The following is a 17,789-nucleotide window of genomic DNA, read 5'->3' on the forward strand; positions in this document are numbered from 1 at the left end:
CTGCAACCACTCGGACGTATGTTTGATCAATATCGACTAATCAGATGACGCTATAGTAAACTTAGATGATCACTTGATAAAATGGAGTTCTCTTTGAGACTGATAGATGGGTTGCGGCCGGGTGGTTATCCGGTGTGCTGGGTTAGTAATTCAATGAATGGATGATTAATGGAATCATCAATGAAAATACATTTGTTCGCCCATCCTTTTTTTCACCATACGTCTGTACATCCTTCCGTTCGCTAAACCGTCCGTTCATAGATCCCACCAACCTTCCTGGGACTTTTCCGTGTGGTTCGGTGGCTCATCCGAATGGTCCAAGGAGATGATCCGAGTGATTCAAGGGGTCATCAGCGCGAAACAGTGGCCATCCGAAGTGTACTCGGGGGTCTTCCTCAGTGGTCACGGAGATAATCGGAGTGGATGGGGGTAATGGTTTTGGACCGCGGAGTAATCCGAGTGGTACAGTGGCGTTGCTCGAGGTGCTAGAGGTAGGGGTGTTGCTGGTAGTCTTTTTAGAATTCGTTTTCACGGACATAGATATGAAAAAATCAAGAACTTATACTTAGTCTTGTCTAGTCAGATTACTCGGAATGGATGTTTGGATAAAGGAGTCGGTGGAAAGATGTGTTTCTGTGATAACGGGATCATTGGTGGGATCTATGAACGGACGGATGAGCGAATGGAAGGATGTACAGATAGTTTTAATGAACGGAAGGATTATCACAGAAACTCATCTTTCCACCCACTCCTTCATCCAAACATCCATTCCGAGTAATCTGACTAGACAAGACTAAGTATAGGTTCTTGATTTTTTCATAACTATGTTTGTGAAAACAAATTTTAAAATGACTACCAGCAACACCCCTACCTCTAGCACCTCGAGAAACGCCACTGTACCACTCGGATTACTCCGCGGTCCAAAAACGTTACCCCCGTCCACTCCAATGATCTCCGTGACCACTGAGGAAGACCCCCGAGAACACTTCGGATGGCCCTTGTTTCGAGCTGATGGCCACTTGAATCACTCGGATCATCTCCTTGGACCTTTCAAAAGAGCCACTGAACCACACGAAAAAATCGACGGATCATCCGAGTTTACTACGGCGTCATCTGACTAGACAGTTTGTTCAATGTGGTCTTAGTGGTCCATGAGGGTCGTCCGTGGGGTCCAGGGGGTCATCTGAGTGGTCCTGGTGGGTCATCCAGGTGGTCCATGAGGGTCGTCCGTGGAAACCAGGGGGTCATCCTGGTGGTCCATGAGGGTCGTCCGTGGGGTCCAGGGGGTCATCTGAGTGGTCCTGGGGGGTCATCCAGGTGGTCCATGAGGGTCGTGCGTGGGGTCCAGGGGGTCAACTGAGTGGTCCTGTGGGGTCATCCTGGTGGTCCATGAGGGTCATCCGTGGGGTCCAGGGGGTCATCTGAGTGGTCCTGGGGGGTCATCCAGGTGGTCCATGAGGGTCGTCCGTGGGGTCCAGGGGGTCATCTGAGGGGTGTTGGAGGGTCATTTTTGTGATCCAAGAGGGTCGTCCGTGGAGTCCAGGGGGTCATCTGAGGGGTGTTGGGGGTCATTCTGGTGGTCCATGAGGGTCGTCCGTGGGGTCCAGGGGGTCATCTGAGGGGTGTTGGGGGGTCATCCTGGTGGTCCATGAGGGTCTTCCGTGGGGTCCAGGGGGTCATCTGAGTGGTCCTGGGGGGTCATCCAGGTGGTCCATGAGGGTCGTCCGTGGGGTCCAGGGGGTCATCTGAGGGGTGTTGGGGGGTCATCCTGGTGGTCCATGAGGGTCGTCCGTGGGGTCCAGGGGGGTCATCTGAGTGGTCCTGGGGGGTCATCCAGGTGGTCCATGAGGGTCGTCCGTGGGGTCCAGGGGGTCATCTGAGTGGTCCTGGGGGGTCATCCTGGTGGTCCATGAGGGTCGTCCGTGGGGTCCAGGGGGTCATCTGAGTGGTCCTGGAGGTCATCCAGGTGGTCCATGAGGGTCGTCCGTGGGGTCCAGGGGGTCATCTGAGTGGTCCTGGGGGGTCATCCTGGTGGTCCATGAGGGTCGTCCGTGGGGTCCAGGGGGTCATCTGAGTTGTCCTGGGGGGTCATCCTGGTGGTCCATGAGGGTCGTCCGTGGGGCCCAGGGGGTCGTCTGAGTGGTCCTGGGGGTCATCTGAGTGGTCCTGGGGGGCCATCCTGGTGGTCCATGAGGGTCGTCCGTGGGGTCCAGGGGGTCATCTGAGTGGTCCTGGGGGGTCATCCAGGTGGTCCATGAGGGTCGTCCGTGGGGTCCAGGGGGTCATCTGAGTGGTCCTGGGGGGTCATCCTGGTGGTCCATGAGGGTCGTCCGTGGGGTCCATTGGGTCATCTGAGTGGTCCTGGGGGGTCATCCTGGTGGTCCATGAGGGTCGTCCGTGGGGTCCAGGGGGTCATCTGAGTGGTCCGGGGGGGTCATCCAGGTGGTCCATGAGGGTCGTGCGTGGGGTCCCGGGGGTCAACTGAGTGGTCCTGTGGGGTCATCCTGGTGGTCCATGAGGGTCATCCGTGGGGTCCAGGGGGTCATCTGAGGGGTGTTGGGGGGTCATCCTGGTGGTCCATGAGGGTCATCCGTGGGGTCCAGGGGGTCATCTTAGGGGTGTTGGGGGTCATCCTGGTGGTCCATGAGGGTCGTCCGTGGGTTCCAGGGGGTCATCTGAGTGGTCCGGGGGGGTCATCCAGGTGGTCCATGAGGGTCGTCCGTGGGGTCCAGGGGGTCATCTGAGGGGTGTTGGGGGGTCATCCTGGTGGTCCATGAGGGTCGTCCGTGGGGTCCAGGGGGTCATCTGAGGGGTGTTGGGGGGTCATCCTGGTGGTCCATGAGGGTCGTCCGTGGGGTCCAGGGGGTCATCTGAGTGGTCCTGGGGGGTCATCCAGGTGGTCCATGAGGGTCGTCCGTGCGGTCCAGGGGGTCATCTGAGTGGTCCGGGGGGGGTCATCCTGGTGGTCCATGAGGGTCGTCCGTGGGGTCCAGGGGGTCATCTGAGTGGTACTGGGGGGTCATCCTGGTGGTCCATGAGGGTCGTCCGTGGGGTCCAGTGGGTCATCTGAGTGGTCCTGGGGGGTCATCCTGGTGGTCCATGAGGGTCGTCCGTGGGGTCCATGGGGTCATCTGAGTGGTCCTGGGGGGTCATCCAGGTGGTCCATGAGGGTCATCCGTGGGGTCCAGGTGGTCATCTGAGGGGTGTTGGGGGTTCATCCTAGTGATCCATGAGGGTCGTCCGTGGGGTCCAGGGGGTCATCTGAGTGGTCCTGGTGGGTCATCTGAGTGGTCCTGGTGGGTCATCCTAGTGGTCCATGAGGGTCGTCCGTGGGGTCCAGGGGGTGATCTGAGTGGTCCTGGGGGGTCATCCTGGTGGTCCATGAGGGTCATCCGTGGGGTCCAGGTGGTCATCTGAGTGGTCCTGGGGGGTCATCCAGGTGGTCCATGAAGGTCGTCCGTGGGGTCCAGGGGGTCATCTGAGGCGTGTTGGGGGGTCATCCTGGTGGTACATGAGGGTCGTCCGTGGGGTCCAGGGGGTCATCTGAGTGGTCTTGGGGGGTCATCCTGGTGGTCCATGAGGGTCGTACGTGGGGTCCAGGGGGTCTTCTGAGTGGTCCTGGGGGGTCATCCAGGTGGTCCATGAGGGTCGTCCGTGGGGTCCAGGGGGTCATCTGAGGGGTGTTGGGGGGGTCATCCTGGTGGTACATGAGGGTCGTCCGTGGGGTCCAGGGAGTCATCTGAGGGGTGTTGGGGGGTCATCCTAGTGGTCCATGAGGGTCGTCCGTGGGGTCCAGGTTGTCATCTGAGTGGTCCTGGCGGGTCATCCAGGTGGTCCATGAGGGTCGTCCGTGGGGTCCAGGGGGTTATCTGAGGGGTGTTGGGGGGTCATCCTGGTGGTCCATGATGGTCGTCCTTGGGGTCCAGGGGGTCATCTGAGTGGTCCTGGGGGGTCATCCTGGTGATCGGGGGGGGGGGGGTGGTAATGATTTTCATAATGTATATAATCCTATTTATGCTGAATGTTTTAGTTAAATGTTTTTTTTTATTCTTAAATGTTTGATTGATAATATTAAATTAATTTGGTCTCTGTAGTTTTCTAAAAACTTTTGTTCTGCGTTAGATTTGCTTTAGGAAAAGTCGCAGGTCAATCTGGGAAAGAGGCTCTGACGAGTTGGGTCTCTGTTGTATGATGGAACGGTGATGATGGACACTCGGACACCTTCACCTTCTCGTGCTGAGTTTCGAATCTGCTATGTGGAGGGGGAAAATCAAATCTGGGAAAGGAAACAGCGATCAAATCTGGGAAATTCATTGTAACAGCGATAGTAATTCAGTGTACCATTGTCAGTGCCAGTTAAACTAATTCTGAATGTGAATGTGAATCTGAATGTGAATGTGAATAATATCCATGAAATGTGATAATATGAATGTGAAGTAATGCGAGTAATGTGAATGTGAATAATATGAATAATATCCATGTGAACTCCTTTTTATTTATCCATTATTTTGGCGAATTAATTGTTTAAATTGTCTAACCAGTTTTGTCCCCAAGTCTCAGATAGTAGCATTTTTTTCATTCTGTTCAGCTCAAAAACAGACAAAAAACTCATTATGTCCATAATAATTACAGAATTGAAGTTCATTATGTTCATACTAAGTTCAGAATTTTTCTATGAATTTTACCATGAAATGTCTATAAAGTGCCATGATCAGAACTCTGGCAATAGTAAAAATCATAATGGAATTTCTATGATTCATTACTGAAATGTTATGACACACAGGTCCGGGCCGTGTTGCTCAGCATAAATTGTTTCTTAGCAAAAATACAAAGTCATATATTATTTCTAGTAACCCTAAAATGTCATATATAAATTGTATGAATTCTTGAATCAAACTAAGATTCAAAAAATGATTGATGCTTAAAGAAAATCCGGTCGAAAAGCCGCAAAATGGGTCAAACTTCATTTTTTTGGCACGATAAAAAGGTAAAAATAGCGGAAAAATTGGCGGAATAAAGCCGCCATTGATGCGCTTGACGCACATCGGGATTGAAACAGAGAACGGAAAAAAGAACGATAGAAATTGACATTTTTTTTCTATTCAATGCGTGAAAGAATTTAAAATCCATTTAGTTGGGAAACTAAAACAATCAAACATAGCTGGCAGACTGCCAGAAAATGGCCGTAATAGCTTCGAACAGGAAGCACTACCCACTCAACTTTCAGTCCCTGTTTGTTGCTAAGCTGCAATCATTTTTATTTTTAGCAACAAGCTTTACTTCGGAGTGAGAAAATTAGAGATCACTCAAAAACGAAGAACTAAAGCGTGAAAAAATCACCTGAGAAGTCAAAGAATGTTCTTGAAGAAAAACGCAGAAACGGTCGCGCAACAAATTTGAATAAAAAAGACAAACAGTTTACAGTAATTGCTAAGAACTTCGTTCAAGAGCAATTTAAAAAAAGCAGACTTAAAGTGGTTGTGAGGTCATATGTTCTTAGCAAAAATCTTGACGACGAACGCAAAAAAACAGCACGACAGGCCCTGACGTATAATTTACAAAATTTTCATTGACTAAGCAAAAACCTAGATCTAGAACGGACTCATAGTGAATTGGGAAAACAATCTCTAAACGAAAATCATCAAAAAGTTTTTAAAACGAAATCAAAATCAAAAAATTCCGCAAGTGAACAAAAACAACTAGCGAGATAGCCACTGTTTGCTCAAACACTGTTTTCTCACTCTGCTTTGAAAATAGTGAAGAAAATGCAGGCCGCAGAACCACTCGTTTTTGCTCTCTACTTCCTGTTCCTGCGTGACCAAAATCACTACTCCAAAAATCGTGTAAATGTAGTTCATCTTAAAAGAAAGACAGCGCCGCAATACAATTCAAATAATTTGAAAAGTAAATAAACCAAGAGACGGCCAATAATAGCCCCAGCTGTCCCTGTGCGGCTATTAAGCAAATTAAAAAATAGTCATTACTAAATCTTGAAGCTTTTCCCTGAAGGCCAAATTTAATCCATTTAAACATACCCATTAAAATGCACACAAGCCTTGAAAGGGGACTATTGGCTAGGGGTATGGTTGTGAGAGTCAAACGAAAATAAAAGGCGTCGGAAGAAATAGCAGTCAGGCGTGAAATAGCATAAAAACAACCGGAGTGAAATAATTGCTAGTTTTGTTTCAGAGCAATCAAAATATGATTTTCCTCAATCGATTTTTTTCTGAAAAACAGCTGAACAAGGATAGCAAGCAAACAAACGGGTCATCAAAAACAAAACAATTACTAATTTGAACAAAAAACCCCCTTTAGGTTTTACAGCACTTGAAAAAGTATAGAAAAAAAAAGAACGCTTGTAGTCTAATACATCAAAAATAGTTTAAAATAGCATTGTTAAATCTTAAATAAGCTTAGAATGTTCCAAATGTTCCCAAAGCTACATATACCTGTTATTATAAATAAGAAAAACACCTCAGGCGGAAACGTTAAAATTTAAACTAGCAAAACTGCCTCGAAGTTGCAAAAAATCAAAATTTCTTGCTCCTTAGCGCTATTTTTGCACGCCTATTTTCCCGGCTATGTTTCAGAAATTAATGTGAATAAAATCACCACTACCTGCACTTTCGTTTTGATCAATAGGGAAAAATCAGAGTTTTGTCACGTGCGGAGTTGATTTCTGCATCCTGTTTTTACAACAAGTCGTTCGATTGAAAAACAGATCACAATAATTACTCTTTGAGTAGTAAACACCGGCCCGATGTAATAACCGGCTGAGAGGAGCTTGGCTATTAATAAGTAGGAAATGGACATGAATTCATGTTCGACTGTTATCAGATAGTTCAATTTGACTATGTTTGCATTTTAGAAAAATCAAAATCTTCTGAAACCAACAGAGATTGTCACAAGGAAAAATATGAACTATTATTATGGCTAAAATAGTCGAATTTAATCGCATTACTTTCGTTTTTTTTCCAGTTCAATTGTTATTTTAGCTGTTTAAATCTGCGTCATATTGGCTGTTTAAATTTAATTTTAACGTGAAAATGATTTTTTAATTCAAAATTAATCTTTGATTGTCATGCATCTGTTAATTCAAATTGAGTTAATACAAGTAAAAAAAATAGTTTATGACTGTTTCAAAGAGGAGTTTGCGAAGGCGAAGATCCATTTGTACTTCCTCCTTTGTTCCTTGTGAGACTGTTATTAGCACTCCCAGTGCCCTCCTGGTTTGGGCCCTCTTGGAACACCAGCTGTGCTTCCCCTACGAACTCCATCTCCATAGAAGACACTCGGCTATTAGCACAGATCAGCTCAGTTTTGTAGTGGCAACCTTAAATGGAGCAAGACTGTGAGTCGTTAAACAGTTTCTGTAAAAGATAGAGCTTTTTCTTTTCTCAGAATGAAAAAAGAAATGGGGAAATGCGACCTCGGTAGAATACGCTGGTCCATAATTCATGGTTTCACCCCTTAAAAGGATCTATTTTGATTTAAAGGGGTGGCAATTCTATGTAGGCTCTATAAACCGTTATCTGCCGACTAATGGAGAAAACTTTTCAACATTCTCTATGTAACTACTCAACGAAATGTGTGATCTATTTTTTTAAGATTAATGAATTTTTTACATCAGTGATTCGAGGCTTCGCTATATTCCGAAAGAACTTTTTGATGACCCCACTAATCTAAGCTACTCAAAGATAACTATAAGATCGTCCAAAATGCAGGAAACAATCATAAAAATAATATAAATTGTAGATGACATATCATTTAAACATAAGGACAATTAGAAAACATAGCTGGCAGATTGCCAGAAAATAGCCGCAATAGCTTAGTAGATCTACAGTCTCAAAAAACAAGTAAAAAAGACAGACCAAAAAACACGTCTTTTCACTGAAGGCTGATATGTTATATTTTGATTTAAAATATGTATAAGTTCTTCCTGCTTCCATTAGCTGCTCTCAAATAACCTACATTTAGAGTAACACACACCCATTTCACCTTATCTCTTCGAATTAAAAAAAAAGTCAATTTCAAAGTGAGGAAGTCATTTTTGAGAGTGAGGTAAGTCAAGTGTGACCAAAAATTTAATTAAGCGATTGAACAAAAAACCTCGTTCCACTAAGAGCGAAAAATGACGTCACACAATCACTTCAGTTGAAATTGCATGAAAGAATGAACAAAAAGCAGATTTGAAGTGGCTGTGACGTCATATGTTTGTAACAAAAACCGCGACGAAATAAAAAAAACAAAGAGAAGGCCAATAATAGCCCCAGCTATCGCTGTGCGGCTATTAATAAATTAAAAGATATGGAGGCCCTCGTTTATGGACTTGATGCGTTTCCAGCTATTATATGCTTAACAGAAACGCATTTAGAAAACAATGATGAATCACACAATTTTGCTGTTCCGGATTATAATGAAGTGCAGGTTAACCATAGAAACAGATACGGCGGTGGAGTGATGATTCAAGTCCATAGTAGAGCCATATTAATCAAAACTTTTGAAACACAGTTCGATGAAGCAATTTGTGCTCAAATTAAATTTTCTATCGTATCTTTCTTTCAAAGTTCTCGTCATGTACAATAGGCCGAAAACAAATAAGGTTGACTTCATTGATACTCTTGATCAATATCTGCAAGACAATACTTCTTCCACTGTACCATTTGTAATTTGCGGTGATTTCAACATCGATACAAAATTCCAAAATCAAATCATTAAAAAGTACTCGGATGTTATAGTTTCAAACGGTTTCGCCTTGTTTAATGAGTTCGATAGAGCGACTAGAGTAACAGATCATTCGCTTACTTGTATCGATCATTTTATATATCAAAAAATTCCTGACTTTTCGTCACTCGTTTTGTCCCACCAAATCATTGCAGATCATTATCCCATAGTGTGTATGGTCTAACACAGATGATGAAATATTAATATCTCAGCAGTACCGAGATATGAAATTTATTCACGATCCGATTAATGTTCAAGCTTTCCTCAACTCTCTTGAGGCTAGCTTGTGTCAAAGGGAAAGTGAACTGTTTTTGTGCGATGATCCCAATGAAGCATTTTCTAGTTTCAATAACTAGTATATCAGCAATGTTGAAAAATTCGCACCGCTAGAAACGTTTCGGAAACAACCAAAGTTAAAACTCAATTGGTTGAACAATTCCCTGAAAAATTTGAGGATGAAAAGAAACAAGCACATAGAAAATGGAAGCAAAATGGAAACAGTGCTAGCTTGTCATCTTTTCAGTATCATCGTAATAAGTTTGAAGTTGCCTACAAAAAAGCAAAAAAAAACGTTTTTTGCTGATAAATTCCGGTCTTGAATTGGTGACGCTAAAAAAACTATATACTACTTAATGAACTCAGTGGCAGAAGAATGCAATCCCCTAATACTTTGTTCGTGTTATGAAGCGACTACTACACCCTCCAATAAGGATATTGCTGAGAAGTTTAACTAGTTTTTAATTAATGCACCCAATGAAGTCCGCAGCACTCTACCTGGGGTTGAGTGCCCAGATATTGCAATTAACAATAAATCTCTTTATCTCTATAAGGTTACAGATAATGAAATATATGAGACAGTCTGCAGCCTAGAAAATAAAACTTCATCAGGTATTGATGGTATAAATAATGTACTGGTTGAACTCTCAGCAACAGTTGTAGTTTGCTTCCTCAAACATTTGATAAACATTTCATTCGCTGCAGGCATCATTCATGGAATACTAAAGTACGCAAAAGTTTTACCGGTGCATAAAGGAAGCTCAGAACTTGAAGAGAATAATGATCGACCAATATCACTCCTTGATATATGGAGTAAAATTTATGAACGTGCGATGTCTACAAGAGTTTACAACTTTTTTGAAAGCTGTAATCTGCTAAGCAACTGCCAATTTGGTTTCAGAAGCAAGCATAGTACCATCGACGAATTTGTAGAATTTACCGAAAATTTTAGGCAAAACTGTAATGTCAAATCTATACATTGTTTCTTCCTTGACCTCCGTAAGGCAATTGATACCATTGATCCTATTATATTACTTCAGACGTTGGGCTCTTATTGTGTAAGGTCAAAAGCACTTGGTTGGTTCAAGTCGTACTTAACGAATCGCCAGCAACGGGTTGAAGTTAATGGTCCAGTATCTAAATGGCGAAGCGTTAAGTACGCTGTTCCGCAGGGTTCTATTCTAGGTCCGCTCCTCTTCCTAATATACATTAACGATTTACCGTTGCAGTGCACTAACTCAAAAAGTTTGTTGCTTGCTGATGATACAAACCTTAGTTTTATTGATGTTGAAAATGAGTTCATTCAAAAAGAATTAAGTAAATTAAAAAATTGGCTGCCAGCGAATAAATTGTCACTTAATGTTAATAAAACAGTTCAGATGAATGTTAAGCAACTATGTACAAGTACCTTGGTTTATTTGTAGACAAAAGCTATCTTTTGTTTCACATGTACAATACGTAACATCGAGACTCTCTAAGCAGTGTGGCATACTGGCAAAACTTAGGCACTTTGCCACCGATATAAATTAATAGAAAACTACAAAAACCAACGTTAAATCTATTATTCCATATGGTGTTCTGATTTACGGTTGTACAAGCTACTCAATGTTGGAGCCTATTTTTATGCTCCAAAACAAAATTTTGAAGCCAATTTATTTTAGGAATTAGAGTGATAGTTCCTCAGATCTTTTTATGAAGCATAAAGTTTTGAATGTGTATCAACTTCTTATATACGAACTTCTTAATTTTGTCCTTAACTCATTAAGTAATCTCCACCAGGAGCCACAACTCAATGACATGTTTACTTTTATTGAAAGGCGGATAACCTGCAGTTCGGCAAAACCGCTGCTAAATGAACCTTTTTGTAGAAGGCAAACTGAAAAAAAGTCAATTAAGGCAAGCGCCTCTAAGCTCTTCAATGCTCTTTCAAATGCAGACGTTTTTCCTGAAGATATTGTTTGCGGTTGTGAACATAAAATAACTAATTTTCACCACAATTTCAAAAAAATTTATTTTGTCAACAACGATGATATTGTCGACAGCCTCTTTGCCTGTTTTTTTTTCTTCTCTTTTCTATACTATTGGATAAATGCTACCAGAGGTTGATTTGAGAGTTAGCTCTTTTGTGTAAAAATAGTTTACGAGATATCGCATTTTTTTTTGTATTTTTTAGCATTTTGGGCGAAAACGGATTTGAAAATACTTAAAAACATTTTAAAGTTTTCTATCTTCAGGTTTAAGTCCCATTGGGTAGTACTTTACGAGGAATGATGACCCCTAAAAGCTGAGGCCGATCGGAATTTCTAAAAAAAGTTGTAATTTTTTCCCCGAGATCATTTATTATTACCACTTTTTTTTGTTTTTATTTCTCTTTTCTATACCCTTGGAAAAAGGCTACCGGAAGTTTATCTGAGAGCTGGCTTTTTTGTTTAAAACTATGAGCCGCTAAAACACCGTAGTTTACAAGATATTGCATTTTGTTTGTGTTTTTGGAGCATTTTGGGAGAAAATGGATTTGAAAATATTTAGAAAAATTTTCAAAAACTTTTGAATTTTCGATCTTCAGGTTTAAATCTCAGTGGGCAGTACTATACGAGGAATGAACACCCATAAAAGTTGAGGGCGATCGGAATTTTCAATAAATAGTTATAGCTTTCTCCCCGAAAACAATTATTATTACTTTTTCTTTTTTCTTTCTCATAAACGTATTTAAATCTTGATAGCAAGTTTAGAGAGTCTCACTGGGGCCGGATTTGCGGGTACTAGTACCCCGTTACCTGTCCTCTTTGGTTGCGGTAAAGAATTATTTTGTTTATTATTATATGTTAGATTTGTATTACCTGATCAAAGAAATATATTCTTTCTTTCTTATGGCCATTGAAAACAAAATTAATTTCAAAATTGATTATCCCCAGAAAGTTTACCTGTCTTTGCCAACAATTAAACATAATTACAAGCGCGACTATACAAACCGGCTTTTAAAAAGCTGTTTATTACGCAATTTAAAAGTTGAGTTATGCCTAAATGACTCAGCAGAAGTCACTTCGAAATTCTGACTTAATATCTCGAACCCCTTCGCGGTTCTCGATAAACGCCAGAAGTTCTCAGTGACTTCAGAGTCATTTAACCATTACTTAGCAAGGACGCGCTAGTTGAAACTTACCTTTGTGGCAGGTGTACTCGCAGTCCCTGCACCTGTATCCCTGTTTGCCCAGACCCAATCTCTTCGAAATGGGTTTCAAACACACCTCACAAGTCTCACTCCGGGTGAAGTGAGTTGCCACGAAGGTGTGGTCGTTGTAGATGTGCAGCTTGTTACCTATACATACAGACACTTACCAATAATCAGCAGGTATCGGAGAAACCGAAACTGTTACCTCAACCAGTTGAAGATGATCACCCATGATTGAGATTTTTACATACCCCTATAGTAGTATTGTTGATTGTACTGTTTAGTGCCAACTCGTAAAAGGCGGATCGATAGACATTATCCATGTAAAAAGAGCATCCATTTTTTCAGCATTTTACGCATTTCAAGTCGCTCATTATTCTCTTCACCGCCTGCACCCATGCACGTGGAGTTTTGTTGGAATCAATGAGCAATCAGTGAATTGGGACAAACTGTTACCTTTGAGTCCGTGTTTTCCACTCTTGGCCAGTTCCTTAGAGATGAGGTAGTACTTTCCCTCAACTGTGCTCTCAATCACAAGAGTGGAACAGTCGTAGTTCACAAACGAATTGCGAGAGTTGATACTGCTGGTGTCACTATTCGCACTGAAAAAAAATGCAAAAAATCACAATGAAAATTCTCATAATCGGGTTATTGGAAAACATCATATCCGCTCAATTCTATAACTCATGACGCAATCCACGATATCTGCTTTTAAAAAAACAACTCAAATTTGCGAAAGTTTATCCAGAGTCATATTTACTGTAAACATTATTACTTTCTCTTTTTTTAACCAGTTGAATCTGTTTTTCTGTTCAATAGCAACTTTAGACACCCTTACATTGCAGGACTCGTCGGCTGAACAGGCGGTGGTGACGTCACTCTAGGCGCTATCTGTACACCTTCAGAAGACCCTCCCAGACCCGTAGAACCCCCGATTCCTCCTCCTATTACTCCAGCACCCAAGCCCACACCTGGACTCTGTGCCCCGGAAGCATTGAGTTGCTCTTTTGACCTCAGTCGGACAATCAGGGGTTGGTTCTGTTGTTGCTGAAGTTGATGTGATTGCTCCATGCCTCGTTGTGTGATGTCGACAGAACGATCTCGACGACTAAAACAAGCAATCAGTCCAAAATTCGAGAGGCAAATAGTGTTTTTGAGTTGTCTACTTCCATAGTCCTAAACAATTTCTGTAGTAAACATTTTCCACGTCGATAATAATTGTGGATTAAGAAGACAATAAAAGGTTTTGGAATGAATCATAGCACTGTTCACTAAACCAATTAAGTTTTTGAATTTGGTCTCAAGTAACTAAATCTAATAAAATAGGGGCAATGAACTTTTAGGCTTACTGCATGCTCAAAATGTTTCCACAGAACGCAAAATTTATCGAAATGTGCTTTTTTCGGACAGTAGACACGTAATGTACAAATTTCGAAAAGCACTTCTCATTCGGAAACATTCATTAAAAACAAAGTCCGGATATCGTGAAAGACAAAAATTCACAGTTGACTAAGGTTCAAGGCGATAATTACATTGATGTACTTCGGAAACGTCAAATGTTTCGAAGAGAGAAGTTGAATTAAAATTCACTTTCAATATGAGCATCCAAACTTGAGCAATGACGACCAACCAAGAAGTTGCCAGAGTCATTTTTTCACCACAGAAGTCAAATTTAGGGATTTGATTCCATTACACCCCCTCACAACTACCACCCACATTAGTGAGCATAGAGCGCATAACTTCCCAATTTCCGAAATTGAACCGCAAGGGGGGGGGGGGGTCACTGGGAAAGTCACAATTCTTGGATACTTCATTATATATATTCGTTCGAACGAAAACAGTTCGCAACTACGCCAATAGTTTTAGCATCGACTGACCTGAACCAGTCTTTGATGGCCTTGGCAGGTCCCCCTCCCTCACTGGTGCGGCTCCTGGACCTCTCGGATCTCTTAGGACTGGTACTCTTGTTCCTGCTCCTGCCTCTCTTCACTGAGTTGAAAGGCGAACGTCTGCCAGGGTTCGGAGGGTCGGGAGCTAAACAGTGCATGTGAACAGGCCGAGAAAACCAAATTGAGAAAAGCAATGTTTCTGGTGGACTGGTTGTTATTTTTTTTACTAGAAACGACAGTAATAACGACATAATGACTTTATACGAGGCTATGCTTAATTTCTGACATATTGATTCCAACAGAGACGGTAAATTGCCTGTAAAAAGCCGCCGTTGATCCGCTAGAAGCACATCGGAATTGAAACAAAAAAAAGACAAGACAAAAATGCACAGAATTTGTTTCTAAGTGCCGAAAAGAGAGTTCTAATTTGCTCTGCAATTTCAATTAGATTCTAAACTTATACTTAATTCAAATTCAAAACCGAAGGCTTAATGCCTGCTAGCAATCGCTATAAAAAATTTGATAAACTAAAGCATTATAACGTAATGACTGCGTTTTATCTGTTTATCCAGTTTCTTTTGATTTTGCTCTTTTGACCATGACCGCATAAACTATATTGCGTAAATCATTGTGTAAAAGAATTTGAGGATCTTTTCCATTTGTGCCCCTCCAGCTTATTGGATGCAAATTATTTGAACCCCACACGCACCGTAGCGTATTTTTACATGATGATTTACTATGTAATGACATGTGCTGTGTAACGGAGGGTGGGTGGGGGGTGCATAACGTACTGAGGGGCACAAATGGAAAAAATGGCCGAAATTGAAATGCAATCAGTTGAATCAGTGAGTGATGATTGGCCGAGATCAAGAGTCAAACGTGAGTCGTGATTTTAGCAAAGCAAAAAGCGTGATTGAAAAGTAAAGCCAACTATCAAAAAAGGAGAGCGCCTAAGAAATAATCAATGACTGGCTGACGGCGGCTATTGGACAAATTAAATGTTTTTAGGGGTGGTGGTGGTGGGGGGGTGGTTTAAGCTGGAAGGGGTCAAACTCTAAGAACCACTCTTCACACCATGGATTTATGTCTCTTAAAGATTTTGTTGAATCGCATACATAGAGACGAGTAGGGCACTAAGAGAACTTCATGCCCTCTGGACTTGACCTGTTTATCCCGCTTGAGGACGAAAAATCAAATGGCAAAAAAAAGATGGGACGAAAATTTGGTACTACGTAAAAACCGTTGTACGGAAAACAATAGGCCAGACATCAAATCGGAAAAAATTAGGGCGATCTACTCGCGACCAGTTTTAAGAAGTATTTCAAATATTCCCAGAAAAAAACATTTATGATTTATCAGTTGAAATGGAAAAAGAAAACCAAGAAAAAATAAGCTGATGAAAGTTGGACAAATTGCTCTCGAACGACAAGCGGGGAAATTTAATTGAGAGGGGGCTGTAGTCTATATAATTTTTCATGGGTGCAAAGAATTCCACCCAAGGAAGGGTTCAAAACACCGACTTCCACCGTAATTTAATCAACCACTCGGCTCTTCGGGCCTTGAGAGAGCTTATCTTACAATTGATTTGTTCTAGTAAGAGACTTATTTTCTGAATAAGAGCAATTTAGGTCACGCAAAAACTGAAAAGTCAAGCGTAAGTAAGTTACTCCAGAAGTGAAATCGAAATAAAGTAGAAGAACAAAACGGTCAAGCAAATATTTTGCATAAAAAGACACACACGCTTACAATAATTGCTTCAAACTTCGTTTGAAAGAAGTTTGAAGCAATAAAATATAAAATATCTGCACTTTTGGTTGGAATTGGAAGTTAGCTACATCCTGCCCATTTCGTTACTTTTTGCGTAGGAACCCTGGTCCGGGGACACAAACCAAAAAACGCGACCCAAAATTTTACCCAGAATTATCTACCTGGCACCATATTAAAGGTGACGCTATTGTTAGTCCTGGGTGACTGTTGAGTGCTCTCTATATTCTCCAACTCTTGCAGAGATATCTGAAGTGAGTTCCTATTGGCTGGTGTGACTGCATTCGAAGTGAGATTGTTTAGTGTTGCTGATTTGTCAGAACTGTTACTTTGACCCACGAACATCAGTTCCAGTGTTATTGTGGCCTGAAACAATGAACAGTTACAGCCAGAAAATTCGACGATCTTTTCCGTTTGTGCCCCCCCCCCCCCCCCCGTTACATAGCACGTGTCATTACATAGTAACTCATTATTTAAAAATATGGTACATGCGTCTGGGGGATGCAAATAATATTCACCCACCAAGGGGGGGGGGGGTACAAACGAAAAAGAAGGTCCAAAAATTCTTCATAAAAACCCGGAACAGGGAACCTTGGAATATTTTTGGGCATTTTGCTTAATGCTTGATCATTTTAAAACATCAGTTTAACATCCTCGATAGACTAACACACGATGATGTCTAACGCGCTGCATTACAACACGCTAACTTCAAAAGAGGGTGGTTAAATTTATTCAATGGTGGCCATAAGGGATAAGATCATAAAGTTCTCCAAATTGAAGTTCAATTTTTCAAAATAGTTTTTTAGCCTTTTGTTATCCACAGCACAGAGCACGCTCATAGCAACGACATAACAATCTACGACTATGAATTAGTGGTATAGAAAGTAGCCGTACATATTGTAGTGTTCCGGGTGAGTAAGGGTTCTCTAGTTTGAATGTCTGCCAGGATAGATTTATCCTCCTATTCTCCATCAGGTCAATCTGACACTGTCCTAGGATGTTCTTGTCTTGTGTCTGGTCTCTATCGTACACTGTCACTGTCAATGTCTTCGTCCTAAAGGTCAACACTCAAATTGACATTCATATGTCACAGTAATTATGGCAATTTAACAGATCCAGTGTCGTTATAATTATTTGTGCCGCTGAATATGTGCAATTACTTAGGGACACAAAAATACCTGAAATTGAGCTAATCTGAAGAAATATTGAATTTATTGTTTTTTAATAGATCCCTTAAATGGCTCAAAATATACACGGATAGAGCATGGCACCGAAAGTTCTAACATAGCGCATCAAAAAACCGGAAGATTTGAATCAAGAGGGAGAAAACCAACATTGAAATTGCAATCAATACAGGTCAGTTCAAAGATAGAACGCAATTTCGAAATTACCGATAAAAAATCTCCAAAACGTCGAAAAGCAAAAGTGCTCGGTTAAACTTCGGTGAGACAAAAATCTCTTCAAATTAAGTCCGTTAACTATTGCGTTTTAATGCTATGACATTTTGAAAACTTGCTATCAATTGAGTACCATTTTTGAGTTTTTCTCAAAAAAATTTTGAAGTAAAAATTGCAGCAGATCGTTTCATTTCTAGTAACTTTTCACTAAAATTGAGAAAAAAAACATATCAGGCAGGTTGCCAGAAAATAGCCTCCGTTGATTCATATTTTCCCCGTTCGGATTAAAAAACAGAAAAAAAAATTGAAAATTGATTTTTTTAAACTATTTTGAATTGCAAACTTTTTTTATTTCATTTAGGAGTTAGACACACTCCTGGTTTTTAAAGAAAAGATATAGTGGGTGGTATCAAAACCAACCAGATCTTAACTAAGACATAAAAGAACAACGTTTAAATAGCGGGCATCTAAAATTGAGCTTTATGGGTTTATCCCATTTCTATTTATGATTTCGTTTATATTAATCGTTCATGTTAGATTGTTCTGATGAGCATCTGCTGATTAAAG

General features: G+C 41.6%; 1 protein-coding gene across 1 annotated transcript in view; it reads right to left on the reverse strand.

Annotated features, from left to right (window-relative positions):
* Window positions 1–7,033: 7,033 nt before the first annotated feature.
* The window catches only part of LOC142348700 (uncharacterized), a 64,960-nt gene continuing 54,204 nt past the window's right edge, over window positions 7,034–17,789 (reverse strand). The window contains exons 7-13 of the mRNA XM_075400150.1: window positions 16,720–16,879; window positions 15,990–16,191; window positions 14,050–14,206; window positions 13,011–13,280; window positions 12,629–12,774; window positions 12,164–12,319; window positions 7,034–7,333 (exon numbers count right to left, since the gene is read on the reverse strand). Of these exons, the coding sequence (XP_075256265.1) occupies window positions 7,140–7,333; window positions 12,164–12,319; window positions 12,629–12,774; window positions 13,011–13,280; window positions 14,050–14,206; window positions 15,990–16,191; window positions 16,720–16,879 (1,285 nt within the window). The 3' untranslated portion in view covers window positions 7,034–7,139. The remainder of the gene's footprint in view (window positions 7,334–12,163; window positions 12,320–12,628; window positions 12,775–13,010; window positions 13,281–14,049; window positions 14,207–15,989; window positions 16,192–16,719; window positions 16,880–17,789) is intronic.

Source organism: Convolutriloba macropyga, chromosome 10 (assembly GCF_964194025.1).
Source record: "Convolutriloba macropyga chromosome 10, txConMacr16.3, whole genome shotgun sequence".
Taxonomy (NCBI): Eukaryota; Metazoa; Xenacoelomorpha; order Acoela; family Convolutidae; genus Convolutriloba; species Convolutriloba macropyga.